Source organism: Cibotium barometz, chromosome 32 (genome assembly GCF_041138505.1).
Source record: "Cibotium barometz isolate CiBa-2024 chromosome 32, ASM4113850v1, whole genome shotgun sequence".
Classification (NCBI taxonomy): domain Eukaryota; kingdom Viridiplantae; phylum Streptophyta; class Polypodiopsida; order Cyatheales; family Cibotiaceae; genus Cibotium; species Cibotium barometz.
The window spans coordinates 41441672-41457204 of record NC_141077.1 but is presented as its reverse complement, the minus strand read 5'-3'; the positions used below and the strand labels follow the sequence as shown (position 1 = coordinate 41457204).

General features: G+C 46.5%; 1 protein-coding gene across 1 annotated transcript in view; it reads left to right on the top strand.

Moving 5' to 3' along the window:
- The window catches only part of LOC147620201 (uncharacterized), a 75565-nt gene that overhangs the window by 32434 nt on the left and 27598 nt on the right, over positions 1 to 15533 (top strand). Inside the window, exons 5-9 of the mRNA XM_086772399.1 lie at positions 120 to 229; positions 3066 to 3284; positions 3447 to 3585; positions 5274 to 5371; positions 5490 to 5789. Of these exons, the coding sequence (XP_086628525.1) occupies positions 120 to 229; positions 3066 to 3284; positions 3447 to 3585; positions 5274 to 5371; positions 5490 to 5789 (866 nt within the window). The remainder of the gene's footprint in view (positions 1 to 119; positions 230 to 3065; positions 3285 to 3446; positions 3586 to 5273; positions 5372 to 5489; positions 5790 to 15533) is intronic.

Below are 15533 nucleotides of genomic sequence, written 5' to 3'. Positions count from 1 at the left end.
CTGCCATTGTTCATGTGCTCCCAGTTTCTATGCTTAGTTATGTACTTTAATATTCACTAGTCTGATACTCTTTTTAAATTGTTGGACAGTTTACTAAATTATTATCCTATGTTGTGTAGTTTGGTTTTCTCTTGTGGAGATCAGTGCTATTTGTACTCTCACAATTGTAGAGGCAGGAGTTTCAGCCGTGCCGGGTGTCATCTTGGTCTTCCTCTTGCAACCTCTGCCAGTAAGTATATACAATCTTTTTACTATTAGCTTCAAACCATGTACCATTTCACCTTCGAATTGTCTTGGTGATATATAATTTTTTTAAAATTAAAAGGAAAGAGAGGAGGAAAAAGACAGAGGGACAGAGAGTCAGCTGATTATAGAAGCTTTGTACACCTTGTAATGGCTGCAAATGACTTCCGTGCCATTTCACCTCCAAATTTTCTTGGTGATACATGAGTTTTTTAAAATCAAAAGAAAAAGGATAGGCTAAGGGGAACATGGATGGGAGCAGGAAAAAGAAAGAGGGAGAGAGAGTGTCAGCTAAAATGATACATGAGTTGTTTAAAATCAAAAGAAAAAGGATAGGCTAAGGGGAACATGGATGGGAGCAGGAAAAAGAAAGAGGGAGAGAGAGTGACAGCCATGGTCTTTGGTCCCAAAATGGCTAATTTGGTGCATTTACTTGGCTCTGGCTCTATCACGCGGATTATGCTCAATGGAGGACTTTCGGATGGTATTTCTCTCACCCGTTCTCTCCGGCAGGGCTGTCCTCTTAGCCCTCTTTTCTTTGCCATTGCCACTCATCCTATGTTATCTCGCCTAGATGCTATGGCATCGCATGGTGAAGTGGTTGGTTTGCATCTCCCTCATGGCAAGCAATTGGTTGCTCAAGCCCTTGCGGATGACACTTTTATGTTTCTCAGGGCCGAAAAAGCCAATATAGATCGAGCAATGGAAGCTTGGAATAATTTTGCATTGGCTTCTGGGCTGAAAATAAATTCAACAAAATCAGCCCTCATTGTATGCACGGAATTTGATCTTGAGGCATTAGGGTGGCAAGGCCGTGTGGTGCATACAGGAGACATTGTTCGTCATCTTGGATATCCGGTGGGTGTGGATGTGGACCCCCAAGCGCGTCTTGCTTGGATTTCTGCTCGGATCTCCGATAAATTTGTGTATTGGAAAGCTCAAGGGTGGCCTATGCATGTGAGGGTTAAGGTAGCTCAGGTTATTATGCTTAGCATGATTTCCTATTTTTTGCCTTTGCTACCTTGGACGCACAAATCTCTCATCCGTTTGGTTGCTCCCATTCGGTTTATGCTGTGGAAGAGGCAAGGAAATATTATGGGTCAAACATGGATAGCTTGGAATCACATTACGACGCCCAAAAGAATGGGTGGGGCTGCTTTACTGGATGTCTGCTTGCATATGGTGGCGCATAGGTGGGCGCTTTTTCAGGATATGTGTTTGCAGGAGCAGCCTTGGGTATTCATGGCTCGTGACTTGATTGAGTTGGAGGGATTGTCACATGGGCGGACACGTGTGCAGGCTTCATGGTGGGACATTGTGAATGCGCCTCATCCTGTCCGTATTCGCTCATCACACATTTTATCGCATATTCTCCTTTCTTGGCATGAAGTTCTACTGTTGGCTCGGTGGAATCCTGGTCATGAAAGACTACTTTTGAACTCTTTGTAGTTCGAAACATTTGTGGAGTCGCGTGTCATTGTTTGGCCAGACAGAGATGCTTCACGCATACGACTCAACCGCATGGTCAGGCTAGGCTTGGCTAGAATCCGAGATGCTGTGATACCTGGTCGTGAGACAGGCCATATTCGTTTCGTCGTATTCGGCAGCACTTCAGGGTTCCTCGGACATTTCAGCCACTATGGGTTGACATCATGCATGCAGTTGAGCCTTTTACTCCATTGCCTCGGCCATCTGCAGATCAGCCTTGGCTTGATTGGGCACTATGTAAATCTGGTGACTTGATATCACTCTCAGCTAACCAGGTCTATCATAAGCTTGTATCAGAGAAAGATTGGGTTTCAGCCAAGGCCAATAAGGTGTGGGGATTGCACAAGTCTAAATCATGGTGGCAGAAAACTCTTATGCGTGGTTGGCAGTCTAAACTCCCTTACCAAGGTAAGGTTTTCATTTGGAGGATGTTGGTGGGAGGGTTACCTACACGGGATCAGCTGAGCCGTCGTAAAATTACACTGGCCTCTTGCTTCTTCTGAACGACATGCACTGAAACAGTTATGCATCTGTTCCCAGTGGCCCGTCAAATTTGGTCTTTTGTCTCTCGCGTTTGGGAGGCAGTAGAGAGGTCTACTGTTTCGGCTCATCAGTGGATATTTGGGATTTGTCCTCAAGTCATTACTTCAGACAGTCACCTTGTGATATTCCATTTCCTTAGATGGACAGGACTTTGGCATATTTGGACTACACGGAATGGGTTCATTTTTGATTCCTTGTCTGGAATACATGGGCACATTCTACGTATCCGCGGTTTGCTGCTTTGGCAGTTTTCTTCTCTTCTCTCAGCTCAGCTACTGGATGCAGATGTTATTTCGTTATGGTCTACGGCGGCTCGGCTGGCTCATCTTTGATGCTTTTATCTGGGATGCTTATTTGGCTAGGAGGCTTTCTTATTAGTGTACAGGTTTGCATGGTCATGATCCTTTAGAGGATCTTTTGTGGGGGTTTTGTTTGGGGCCATAGGTTCTGTGTGAGCCATGTGGCTGATGTACATTTTACATATAATATAAAACACCATTTCACGAAAAAAAAAAAAAAAGAGTGTCAGCTAAATGATAGAAGCTCTGTAAACCTTGTAATAGCTACAAATGATTTCCACATCTGTACTTCAAGGGTTGCTTAAGGGAATTCTTACTGACGAATTTACAATTCAGCATATGTTTAACCTTGAGCACCTCTTTGCTCATGAGATGCCATGCTCGAGGTTATAAACATTTGTCAAGATGTGGGCAGGCAGTTTTTGAAAGCATTTGTATCACTCCACAACTACTATAATTACAACCGATATTCTTGCTAATTATTTTCCTCAGGTGTGGATGGGGTGGGCTGTAGCACGCTTTCGAAGAAAGGCTATAAAATACACAGATTCACGTGTAACATTGTTAGGGGAGATTTTGTCAGGTATAAAGACAGTCAAGTACAATGGTTGGACTGCTCCATTTCTCAGATTCATTGCACAAATACGTGACAATGAACTCAAGTATATCAAAAGGGCTCTATACTTCAAGTCTTCAACATCGACTCTAAAGGTTAGAAGCAAAGCCTAAAATGGAGGTCATGCTAGCTAATGAAGCCACACACCTACATAAACAATCTGTTATTCATTGTTTTCGCCTCTCAGCAATATCCCCTTTCTTTTTATACCTCAATGTGCATGTGTTGGATCTCTTCAATTGGAATCTCAAATGCAGGATGGAGTGGCTCCCTTGGCATCACTGATAGTTTTTGGGACTTATGTCGGAATACATGGAAAATTGTCAGCAAGCATGTCATTCACAGTTTTGGCACTGCTTAGTGTTCTTGTGCGGGTCTTCAACATCGCTCCTGCAGGTAAATGATACTTTTATTGTTGGTCTTTATCACCTAATCTGATTGTTCAAAAGAGTCATCGGACAATTGATTCGATTCACAGCTAAGTTGGAACATGAACACTTGAATCTATATATTTTTTTTAATGGATCAGAAGACATACGTTCAATCTTTCATTGAGGCTCACTACATTATTCAACAAAGCAATCTAGCAGTAAATGGGGGTTCAGGCTGTCAAAGACAATCATTTGTCAAAATGCATCAGAAAATTGGGTTCCATTTTCCTCCAAGGCAAGGCATGCAATACAGCAAGCCATGCCACATGAACTCCTTCCAGAAGCTTGTGAAGAGTGCTGGTTTCAAGTCATGGCTAGAAGGACGTGGTTGGCATTCAAAGGAACATGGATGCTACTCCAATTTAGCATCTTGCGTCTGATAGTCTATAAAATATGTGCAAACTGCCATGCTGAGATACTCGATTATAAGGTACAACGAATGGATAAGGTCAGTGAGCTGGAGCTCCCGCTTCTCCCCTGTACACCTGCAGTCCCCCTTTGCATAGCCCCTTCCTTGCAACCCCCTTGCCTAGAGGCTAGCCCTCTGCACCTCCCCGCCCTCCTCCAGCCCTTCCCTCACTCTAGGCGGCACCCTCTTTGACCTGTGTGCAGCTCTTCAGCTGCCGCCCCTGCCCTTCCGCCAGTGCTCTAGTCCGCCCTTTTGCCCAACTCGCCTCTATGCCACACCCCGATCCTCTCTATCCCCCCTCACACACACACACACACACGACTTGCTTGAGGCCCAAGATCCTCCTGTAGTTGCTGTTTTCACTGCCCATAGAGGATGCAGCCGAGCAAGCACCTTATGGGGTTGTGAACCCAAGACCTCCTGGTCCTAAACAGACACCTTCACCACTCAGGCTATCACCTCATTGGCTAGCCCTCCTTGTTCCGTTACTGAGGTGCGCAAAGTACCGAATAAACTAGGGCACTACTTTAAAATTGATGACACGAATGCAACCTTGCCCGTAGTTTATAAAGTAAGGGAATGCCAAGCCATCTTGGATGGCGGTGCTGGAGTTAGCAATGTTGGGACCAATGGGGTCGACCATCCTTGAGAAAACCCACTTTGGAGGTGAAATTGGTAGAGGGAACCACCACAAAACACTCGGGTATTGTCCAAGACCTCAAAACTAAAGCAAACTACATGATATCAGCTTAGGGTTTCCCTACATGCGTGAGTGTCAGCTCATTCTCTCGGTTGATTCAGGATTGGGGCATTGATCACATCTGCATTAGAACTGTCCAATGTGGGCTACCTAAGAAACAGCATTGTTGCAATGCAATTTTACCCTGCACACCACCACGCACACTGATAGTATTGTGGCACCTGATTTGTGCTCCTTGTTGCGCAAGGCTCGGCCCTGCTAGAAATGCAAAACTGTTGGTCTTAGAGTATAATTTCTCCTCTGATATTATGTGATTCTCAGTGAGACTTTCAAAACAGTAATAGTGAGATCTTAATCTAAATACTGACAGGGCATCTGCAGACTTGTATAAGTGTACCCATTCGTATGACTTGACTATGTCATCAATTGTTTTTAAGGTTTATAGACGCTTAGGTTCATTCTTAATTTAATGACCTTTTGCCTTTTGCTAAAAACATAAACAATTATGGATTTTAAGAAGATGCAAATGTGGTTTGGCTTTTAGGGGTGCAATATGCAGGGGAGGCACGTGTAGCAGTTGAAAGGATACAAAGATTGTTGAACATTCCCAATAGCTCCAGAAGGGAAGACAGACTAGAGAAGGTACTAGTCTTTTTCTTTCGCACAATGAGTGATATATTTGCAACTTATTTTCACATGCATGCAAGTATTGGAGGTAAGAGATTCCTTTGAAAGCTGATGTTGAATCCTCTGTTTTCAGATTTCTTCAACATCTATTGAAGAGTCTGTTTTTGTAAAGGATGGATGGTTTTCTTGGGTGATCCCTGAAGAAAATGCGCATTGTCCCTTGACTCATCCAAAGATTTCTAAACAAGGTAGCAAGAAATCAAAAATCCAAGTAGAGACAGCTTTCGAATTGGTTCAAGGATTATCACCCAACAAAGAAGCAGTTTTAAAAGATATAAACATAACTATCAAGAAAGGGAAGTTAGTAGGTATCATGGGACATGTTGGCAGTGGCAAGAGTTCTTTCCTCCTATCACTTTTGGGAGAGACACAGGTACCAAGCGATAAATCAAATACCTGTCTATTTATTTTGTTGTACTATTATATTTTGTGATTACTGTAATGTATTATCAGTAATTTAGCACTCACACTTCACTACTACAGCATGTAAGAAATTTCCTAAGATGCTGAGATAAATGAGTTAATATTTTATTGCAATTGAAGACTTGTAAGGACACATCTACCCATGTCTTACAATCCGTACCATCATCAAATTCCAAGAAAAATTCTTGTCCTTTACAATTATTGGAGCATTAAGTACAATCATTGCTCAATAATTGCTCACGAACCCTCTCATAGACACAAAGCTCCATGCCTTAAAAAAAGGTTCAAAAAATAAAAAAAACTCAAACTCAAAGAAAACATTTATTTTCTATAACTTGGGCGGAACACACGTGTTTGAATTCATTTAGACCTACTCTAGGAAATGCTAGAGACCGATTCACCTGAGGGAAATCCTTTGATGCGAACTCGTCTCCGATTCAATGGATCATCGGAAATGATATCCAGGCGATTGTTGTATATCAAATCATACCTCAAACCCACACAGCCTGCTGTCCCATCAACACTCAAACAGAGCGCTTCCATGTTAAGAAGGCAAGACTTTTTCCAAGCGAGGAGATTTGGGAAGAAATGAGCTAAATAAACATGGATGTGGTGGGGGGTGGAACCACGGAACCTTGGAAATGGGAGGTGCCACGGTCCTCCAAGCCCAGATTCACCAACACACTCAATGAATAGCGCCATAAACTAGTGAAAAGGGCATTGAACCGCCTTATCTTTGGGCGAAGCTCCAGTGAAGGAGCAGCACCATAACCATCAATGTTCACTCCATCCAAAAGTGCTCAAGCCATGTCGGACGTCACTTTGTTTCAAACTTTTGCTGGCGACCCCAAAGCTGGCCATGGCCAAGTAGCCCAACAACCACCTTTGTAGCAATCGGGATATGTCTCTTTTATATGGCACCATTAGAGACAAGCAATCCACAATCCGGGTCGCAAGCACACATAGTGCAAGCAGGAGTACCACCTCCTAAAGGAGCCTGTTATGGAAGCGTCTTCACCACGGAACCAAGTTCTAGTTTCTCTCTGTTTGCACGAAAAACAGGGAATGGAAGGAAAGATAAAGAACCAATTAACACGGGCTACTTCAAACCCAGGTGTTCCACAAGGGCAATGTGTCCTCTGCCACCGTAAGCCTGCAGCCTCAGAGCTAGGCCGGTGTAGGATTAGTGCCATTGGAAACCGCACTTCCACCGCCACATGAATGTGCAAAAGAAACGCTAAGGATGGTGTTTGAATTGGGAAGGGGGGTTGCTACGAATATAGCACCTAGAGGCCCAGATTTGGGCAAGACCAAGTCAATCCACATCTCAAGGATGATGAGCAAATTCATAGTGGTTGCGTACTTTAAGTACAGTGCGGTACGGTTTGGTATGCGTAAAGTACACATCAGGATAAGTACTTTAAGTACTTTCATTTTTTTAAACCATTCATAATTTAGCAACACTGGTACATAGAATTGTGCAAAAAACAATTGAAATTCAAACATCTTTGCTCTATTATAAATGTCAAATGAGCTGCGAGCATTCAACATGACGCCCGCGGGCAGACGGGCTTCCAGTGTCCTTTTTTCGTCGCCATTGGGACCTCATGGAAGGTGGCCTTCGTGCTGCCTTCAATGAGATTATGATCATAGGTGCCATGCCAGAGAGGCTCTCAGAGGGCTTGATTCACCTGATTCTCAAGGAGGGTGGTGACAGATTGGAGATCCGACAGTTGGAGACCCATCACTCCTCTAGGGACAGCGTATAAGATCTTGGCTAAGGCCATCAGCAGGAGACTACAACCCTTTCTCCCAGACTTGATCCACGACACTCAGACTGGCTTAGTTCAGGATAAGAGTATTTTGGACGTCTTCACCTTCTGGGAGGCGACAACTTCGGCCAGGATGCAGCAGTAAGACCTCATTGTGCTACTCTTAGACTTTGAGAAAGCTTATGATAGGGTGGATTGGAGCTTTCTGGAGGGCACTATGAGCGAGATGGGATTCCCCATGGAGTGGATCCGTGGAGTCTGAGGACTTTATTCAGCCTCACACAGCCAGGTTCTCATTCAAGGAGCCCGTGGTGATAGATTCCCCCTCTCCCGTTCGGTTAGACAGGGCTGTCCTTTGGCACCTTACCTCTTCCTATTCGTCGTTGAGGCCATGAGTAATTTCTTCTCCGCCCAGGAGACCGGGCTTCAGGGATTACGGCTTCCCCTCCGCATGCAGGAGCTGGACTCAGAGTTTGCAGATGACACAACAACTTTCCTTGCAGAAGCTGTGGGGAATCCTTAGAGATTTGCTGAGGCAATCGAGGTTTTCTGTTGCGCTTCAAGAGCACAGATCAACTAGCACAAGTTGTGTGGTTTTTGGGTAGGCTCAGCACCCGCTCCAACTTGGTGACCAGTTGAGAATTTTCAGTGGATCCCCAGGGGCACTCTAGCTCGATATCTTGGCTGCTAGGTTGGCATTGATCTCTCTCCCGAGCAACAGCTCGCCCCGCTTCTTCTGAGTATTCGGAAGAAGCTTTTATATTGGAGCTTGACGAGGCTTTCCCTAGCAGGCAGAGTGGTGGTGGTGAACCAGGTACTGCTAGCCACCATGTGGTACATCACTTCGTGATGGGCCTTTCCTTGGGCATGTGTTGGCGAGGTTCAGCAATTGATCCGGAACTTCATATGGGCCGGTAGTGATGGGAGGCCAGCCAGGGTGTAACATGCGGAAGCTCTGGGAGTCTTCTTTCAGCCCTAAACACTCTGGGAAACCTTCTGATGCAAAAACGCACCATCTGATGCAAAAACGCAGGTAGAGAGAGAGTAGAGAGAGAGAGAGAGAAGTGCTGGAAATTCAGTATAATCTATGGTACAAAAAGGGTACATGTCTGCAACCATGGGCTGCCTTCATAAAAAGGTGGTTAACACCAAAATCTGTCCCCTGTGGGACCTCTAAGGATCCAAACCCCTAGTGGGATTGAATGGCTACAATGTGGAGCACTTGGCCCTATTTATATGGGTCTTTGGACACTTTTTATGCTGGCCGACTGCTGGTCGCGGCCAGTTCCATGTCCATACCAACTATTCAGAGCTGCCCGACTGGATATACTACTTGTTTATGATGCGCCTGATGCTGCCCATGTCCTCTGATTCAGCCGACTGGTTCTGTGAGTAGCCGACAGCATCCCTTTGGTTCTTCTCCAAGCCTTGCTTCAGTCTACACTGCAAAGGTGCTATGTGCTCTGTGCTCAATCATCCTGGTTCTTCTACTAGGTTCATACTCTTTATCTGGTTGCCTATTCTGGATCTAGCCCTGAGAATGTCCATGGCATCTATGATGCACATGACATCCCCCTCTGCTAAACTTGATGATGGGAATCCAACCTGGTCTTGGATGACTGTCATCATCCCAATCCTGTCCCGAAATCCCTCTGTCATCATCCATCCCTGGCAAACCCTTTTCTCTGAAAATCCGGGCTGTTCTTCAAACCACTCTGTCTCTGATGAAGATCTATGCATCTGGTCTTCCTCTAGTCCACAATCCATTCCTGCCCTGACTCTGAACACCGTCTTGGTCTTCATTCCTGGAACTGAGTCTGGCACTCTCACATCACCCTTGGAGGATCAACCTCCCTTGGGACCGTTACCTGAGAACCTATCTGGCTCACGGAACTGCCATCCCCATCTGGCACTGTGGAACACCACCAACAAACCTCCTGGGAGTTCTTCCCGATCTGTGTTCCCGCCTTGGGCTTCGAATCCGTGTACTTTTCCTTTACCTTGGACCTATACATCATCATCTGGGACTGATTCAGCGTTTAGCTTTGCTGAGCTTGATGCTCTGATACCAATGTAACATACGGAAGGTCTGGGAGTCTTCTTTCAGCCCTAAACACTCTTGGAAACCTTCTGATGCAAAAACGCACCATCTGATGCAAAAACGCAGGTAGAGAGAGAGTAGAGAGAGAGAGAGAGAGAAGTGCTGGAAATTCAGTATAATCTATGGTACAAAAAGGGTACATGTCTGCAGCCATGGGCTGCCTTCATAAAAAGGTGGTTAACACCAAAATCTGTCCCCTATGGGACCTCTAAGGATCCAAACCCCTAGTGGGATTGAATGGCTACAATGTGGAGCACTTGGCCCTATTTATATGGGTCTTTGGACACTTTTTATGCTGGCCGACTGCTGGTCGGCCAGTTCCATGTCCATACCAACTATTCAGAGCTGCCCGACTGGATATACTACTTGTTTATGATGCGCCTGATGCTGCCCATGTCCTCTGATTCAGCCGACTGGTTCTGTGAGCAGCTGACAGCATCCCTTTGGTTCTTCTCCAAGCCTTACTTCAGTCTACACTGCAGAGGTGCTATATGCTCTGTGCTCCATCATCCTGGTTCTTCTACTGGGTTCATACTCTTTATCTGGTTGCCTATTTTGGATCTAGCCCTAAGAATGTCCATGGCATCTATGATGCACATGACACAGGGCCAAGGTGGCATGGCGAGTAATCATTCAACCAAGTAGCAGAGGGGGGCTTGGCCTCATTGATCCAGCTATTTGGAGCCATGCCTTGTTGGGCAAGTTGATTGTCAGAGGACTCCTTCTTGGTGGTGAGCCCTGGAAGGATTTCTTATTGGCCCGGATTTCAGCCCACACACCGATTCTTGGGGGCCCGTGGCCGCAGAGTACCCGATGGATCTGCACAGAGATGAGAGCCCGTGGTTTTAGCCCAGCTTTTGAGGACAGTTTTGCAGCCAGTTTACTTGGGGCTTAGGATCATCTCAGGCCAGCCCTCAGACAGATAGTTCTAGTTTCCTCAGAGGAGCGGCTCCGGCAACCTTTGGTCTGGAACCCCTTGATCCGTTTACCCAATGGCCACATGTTGGGGGCCCGGCCGCATGTATCTTGGGGAGCCTTGAGCACGGTACCAGCAAGGTCTCTTGGAGACTGGATTGCACATGGACAGTTACCCCTGGAGGAGCAGGAGAGAGGCCTGACAAGGATCCGGGGTCGAGATAGGCTCAACATCGACATTGACTCAGCTATCCCTCAAAAGTGGCTGATGCCTATTCTAGACCCAACCCCCCCAGTGTGGTTAGGAGTGTTTACCAGACATGACATCCTTGTGGCGGTCCTTGGAGTAGATGAGGGTAGTGGTCTGCTTACTTTCTCTATTGGATCTCAAGGTAGACTAGAGAGATCAGAGCTTCCCTTGGAGGATTGAAGAGGGTGAGGGTGATCGGTTTTCGGGCACGGGCATGGCACATAGATCCAACACCGGCCAAGGTGGCTAGGGAGAGATTATGGCAGCTATGGATTTGGGAGTGCTGACCTCTCACGCGATTGCAGTAGGACCCAGGAGAGTGGACTTGTCATGATCCTGTGGATTGGGAGGAGACTCTGGACGCCCCCTTCTTTGCATATACAGCACGGCTAGGCCGTAGGATTCAGATGCCTGAGATAGGCAGCAACAGTGCATTGGCAGTCATCACAGGGCCTATGACAGCACTTCCTTTCTGATTTCTAGAAGAGGCTGTGGGACAGCTTTTGGCCTAGAAAGATCACAGTTCTTTCTTTGGTTGATGGCACACAGGAGTTTGGCGGTCGTTGCCTGCGGTGCAGCCACCATCAGGAGTCTCAAATGACATTGCCTTTGGGATTGCCCGAAGGCTCAGCAGATCTGGCAGCGGATTCTCCGCATCTTCGCTATTGACAGGGCATCGACCCGGATCATCACTTGGGGCATTGTCGCTTGGGCCCCACAGGGTGGAGTGATCAGGGCTTATGAGGAGGATGGGGGAGGGCTAGCCCTCAGGTCTCTCACCATCGTATTGCAGCAGTACCAGTCACAGCACCTCCTACACGTGACTGGCGGCCAGGCTCATGCCAGAGATGGGAGATTTGCAGTAGCATCGCAACCTAGCACATTTGGTGTGCTAGATGCAACGAGGCCATCGAGGGTACACACTCCGCCGGCTGCAACTATTAGGAGCATATGGCTCTATATTATTCACACCCTCCGTGATCCCTGGGGGAAGCTTCAAGGAGATTCTGACCGCATGCGGAAGCGGCGGGAAGTCTTCTTGAAGCTCTGGAGGTCCAGCCCTTTCCTCATAGATATAGAGGCGGTGATCCCATCTAGCATTATAGACCACCTGTGTGGTTGTTTCCCCCCCCCCCCTCCCCCTGTATGCGATAGCCTTCTCCTCAGAGCGGCCAGCCGAAGGAGAAGCATCTCTTCCCCTTATGATCACCTGTTTACCACCCTTATATGAGGCGAGTTTGTATCTAGCCCGTTGTGGTTGTGCTTAGCCCTTTGTGGTTGTTTTTCATTAACTAATTGAAGGATCTTTTTCTCAGAAAAAAAAAATGTCCACGGGCATCGGGGATGCCTAGACACCCTGTGCACACCTGTTTGGGACTTACATGGTGGTCTTATGTGTTTTGTAGGTGGTAAGTGTGCACATCTTATTATAGCCCTGTGTACTAAGGTTTATGGTTACAGGGTCACACTCACTTAAAAGTTGGGCGGACAAGTTATAAATTGTACACACCAGAGCTAGACATATTTTAATGCGTTGTGGCCAAATGTCAATATGGGCACCCAGGCACATGGCCAGAAACCCACGAGTTGCTAAAAGGGACTGGGGAGCTATTTTGAAGCCCATGAGTTGCTTTTCTAGGCAACCCTGGTGTGCTGGACAAGGTAGGCCACACACGTGTGATTATACAGACTTCTAGGGTAGGTTTTTGGCATGACGACTTCACCTGGAGGGTGCTGCACACAGGGTGCTGCAGGGCTGGTCGACTCTTTCTTCTGCCTATTAATTGCTGGTGGGTTTGCTCCTCACAGAGTTTCTCAGAGCTGGTCGATAGGTATTTCTTACCTTTTTGCGGCTGGCTGAGTGCATAGGAGGCTTATACAGGGCTGGTTGACACTTTCTCCTCCTCTATGGGTTGGCCGAACTGTTTTTAGCATAGTACAGGGTTGGGTATCAAGAGTTTCATTGGCCGGAGTAGATACAGGATTTGCCTGGCAACTACACTACTTAACTGGTTGCTAAACGATTTGGCCAGTGGGCTGTCAGGGACTGTTTTGGACAGTTTACAGGTTGTCTCCCATGATGGAAACAGCGAAGATATCAACATTGACTTGAATAAAACCGGTGTGTGTGACTTGGTGGAACCCATGGGTGGCCAGAGAGCTTGAAACATAGTTGGTTGTGCGAACCGCTGTGTAGACAGCTTTAAGCTAGAGAGTTTGATCACGTACTAGCACTCAGGTGGGCCTGACAGCTGCCCTGAAGCAATCAAGAGAGCGGTTGTTGACTGCTTTGCCCTAGGTTTGTGACCAAGGGTTTGTCTTCTTTTTCTGTAATACATTGATTTGGATAAATCTGGTGTTGCTGGTGGAGTACGGACTCCCAGACACCCGCATCTTGTACAAGGGGCTAGCCCAACGTCAGCCCCTAGTGTTGTCATGTGCAAGGTTGTCTTTTGGTGTTTACAGGATGTATATGTTCTTGATATTTATGATAGATGTATTGGAACATGTCTATCTATGATGTGATGGATGCTGAATGTGTCACAAGATGGAATTGTGCTTACACTAATTAAAGACTGGATTCTTCATCAAGCATGGTTAGTTTACCATATACATAGCCATGAATCAAGAAACACATGTCTGATATAAAATAGCAGGGCATCCACATGAAAACTCTTCACAAAACTGTAGTGATGACACAACATTAGGGACCACAAGATCGGTGTTTGTCCCTCTTTCTCGCCCTATGGTTGAGTGCCACTTGCACACACAAGAGCTATCCGGTATAGAATTTGAAAAATGCAGCCCTGATGAAAAAATGCAAACTTGAGTGAAAACGCTGATGATGATGGAGTTCTTCGTGATGGATCTCCAAGCCCTTATGAGAGAAACAAAATTGTAACCTTTCTTCTATCAAAAGCTGACACTCTGGTACCAATGTAGCACGGGTGCTTGCGGAAGCATGTTTATGAATCCCCCCCCGCCCGCCCGAGCGCCCAAAGGTAAATTCTATTGCCTTAAGGGAGTACTATTATACAAGTACATTGAACGGGTAGATTGGCCCAGCCATGCACCACGGTTTCTTCCAAAAACTTTGAATGAAAACAAATCCATCAATCAGCTAGCTTGCAAGTAGCCCAACTACCACAAGCAACAGGAGGAAGGTTCGAAGAGCGTGAGGGACCACCCCTCTCGTATGCCTCCAAACCCGCTCATGCGCATCCAACACTTGTGAGGATACTGTCAAAATGGGCATCGGAACTAAGACAAAGTACTAAGAGCAGAAAGTACAAAAATGCAAGAGAGGAGAAGGCTGTATAAACTCTGCTATATACACATAAATCCAGTACAAAACTAGTGTGGGGGGAAGGTGTGGTATATATACCACCTGGGCTGGTGGTCGGCCATTGCAAAACAGGCCGACAGCAACAAGAGAAGCACACGCCTTGAAAAAATACCAGTCGGCCAGCAAAAAATGAGTCGGCCAGCAAAAAACAACAGTTAGCCAAGAGAATACAAGTCGGCCAGCAGGTATACCAGTCGGCCAGCTCATACAGCCCCCCGTGACTAGCAAAACTAGGAGAAAACATGGACAATGGGAAAAAATGGAGAAAGCTCACACACGGGCGAGCACACCCACAACAATGGCCCTCACTCCCTATTGAGTAATATGTACAAACAGGAGATGACTGCTAACACCCCATCTCAGCTCCTGGATGTGGAACCAACCCCAGTGAGTTGGAGTGCTGACAGAGCATCTGCTGAGGTAGAGGCTTCGTGAAGAGGTCTGCCGCATTGTCCTCCGTCGAGCAAGATGTCACCTGCCAAAATCTTCTCACGAACAAAGTGATATTGTATCTCTATGTGCTTGGTCCGGGCATCGAAGACCGGGTTCCGAGCAATAGCAATACAGCTCTGGTGGTCGCACTGGATGATCGTGGGTGCCGTCTATGGAAACCCCATCTCACCAAGTAACCTCCACAACCACACCACCTCGCAAGCAGCACAAGTAGCCCAATACTCTGCCTCAGTAGAAGACAAGGCAATAGTTGGCTGCCTCTTGCTGCTCCAAGAAATAGCTCCTGAGCAAGGGTAAAGCCGTATCCTAAAGTAGATCTCCTCGTGTCTAGATCTCCTCCCCAATCTGACTCGGTCCTTTGTTCCTCCTCCAGTGTTATAAAAGAGTCCAAGATCCTTCGTACCCTGCAGATACCGCAAGATCTGCAATCCTGCGTCCCAATGAGTCTTCAAAGGTGTCTGCATAAATGAGCTCAATAGCCCCACTGGAAATCTCAAGTCCAATCTAGTGTTCAGCAACCAAATCAATGAACCAACAAGCTTTCGATACAAGGAGGCATCAACTTGCTCACAAGGATCATGTACTGTAAGTTTGGTATTCAGGTACATCGGAGATGAAACAGGCTTGTAGTTCTCCATCACAAAGGCTTCTAGCAACTCATGAACATACTGCTGTTGAGAAACAAAGAACCCCCTCTGGGTCTGTCAAATCTCCAATCCCAAAAAGAAATGGAGTAAGCCTAAATCCGTCATCTCAAACTCCTCTGACAAGGCAGCCTTAGTCACAGCTATGTGCTCCATATGAGCACTAGTGAGAATAAGATCATCCACAAAGAGGATAATCAAGGTGACCGTACC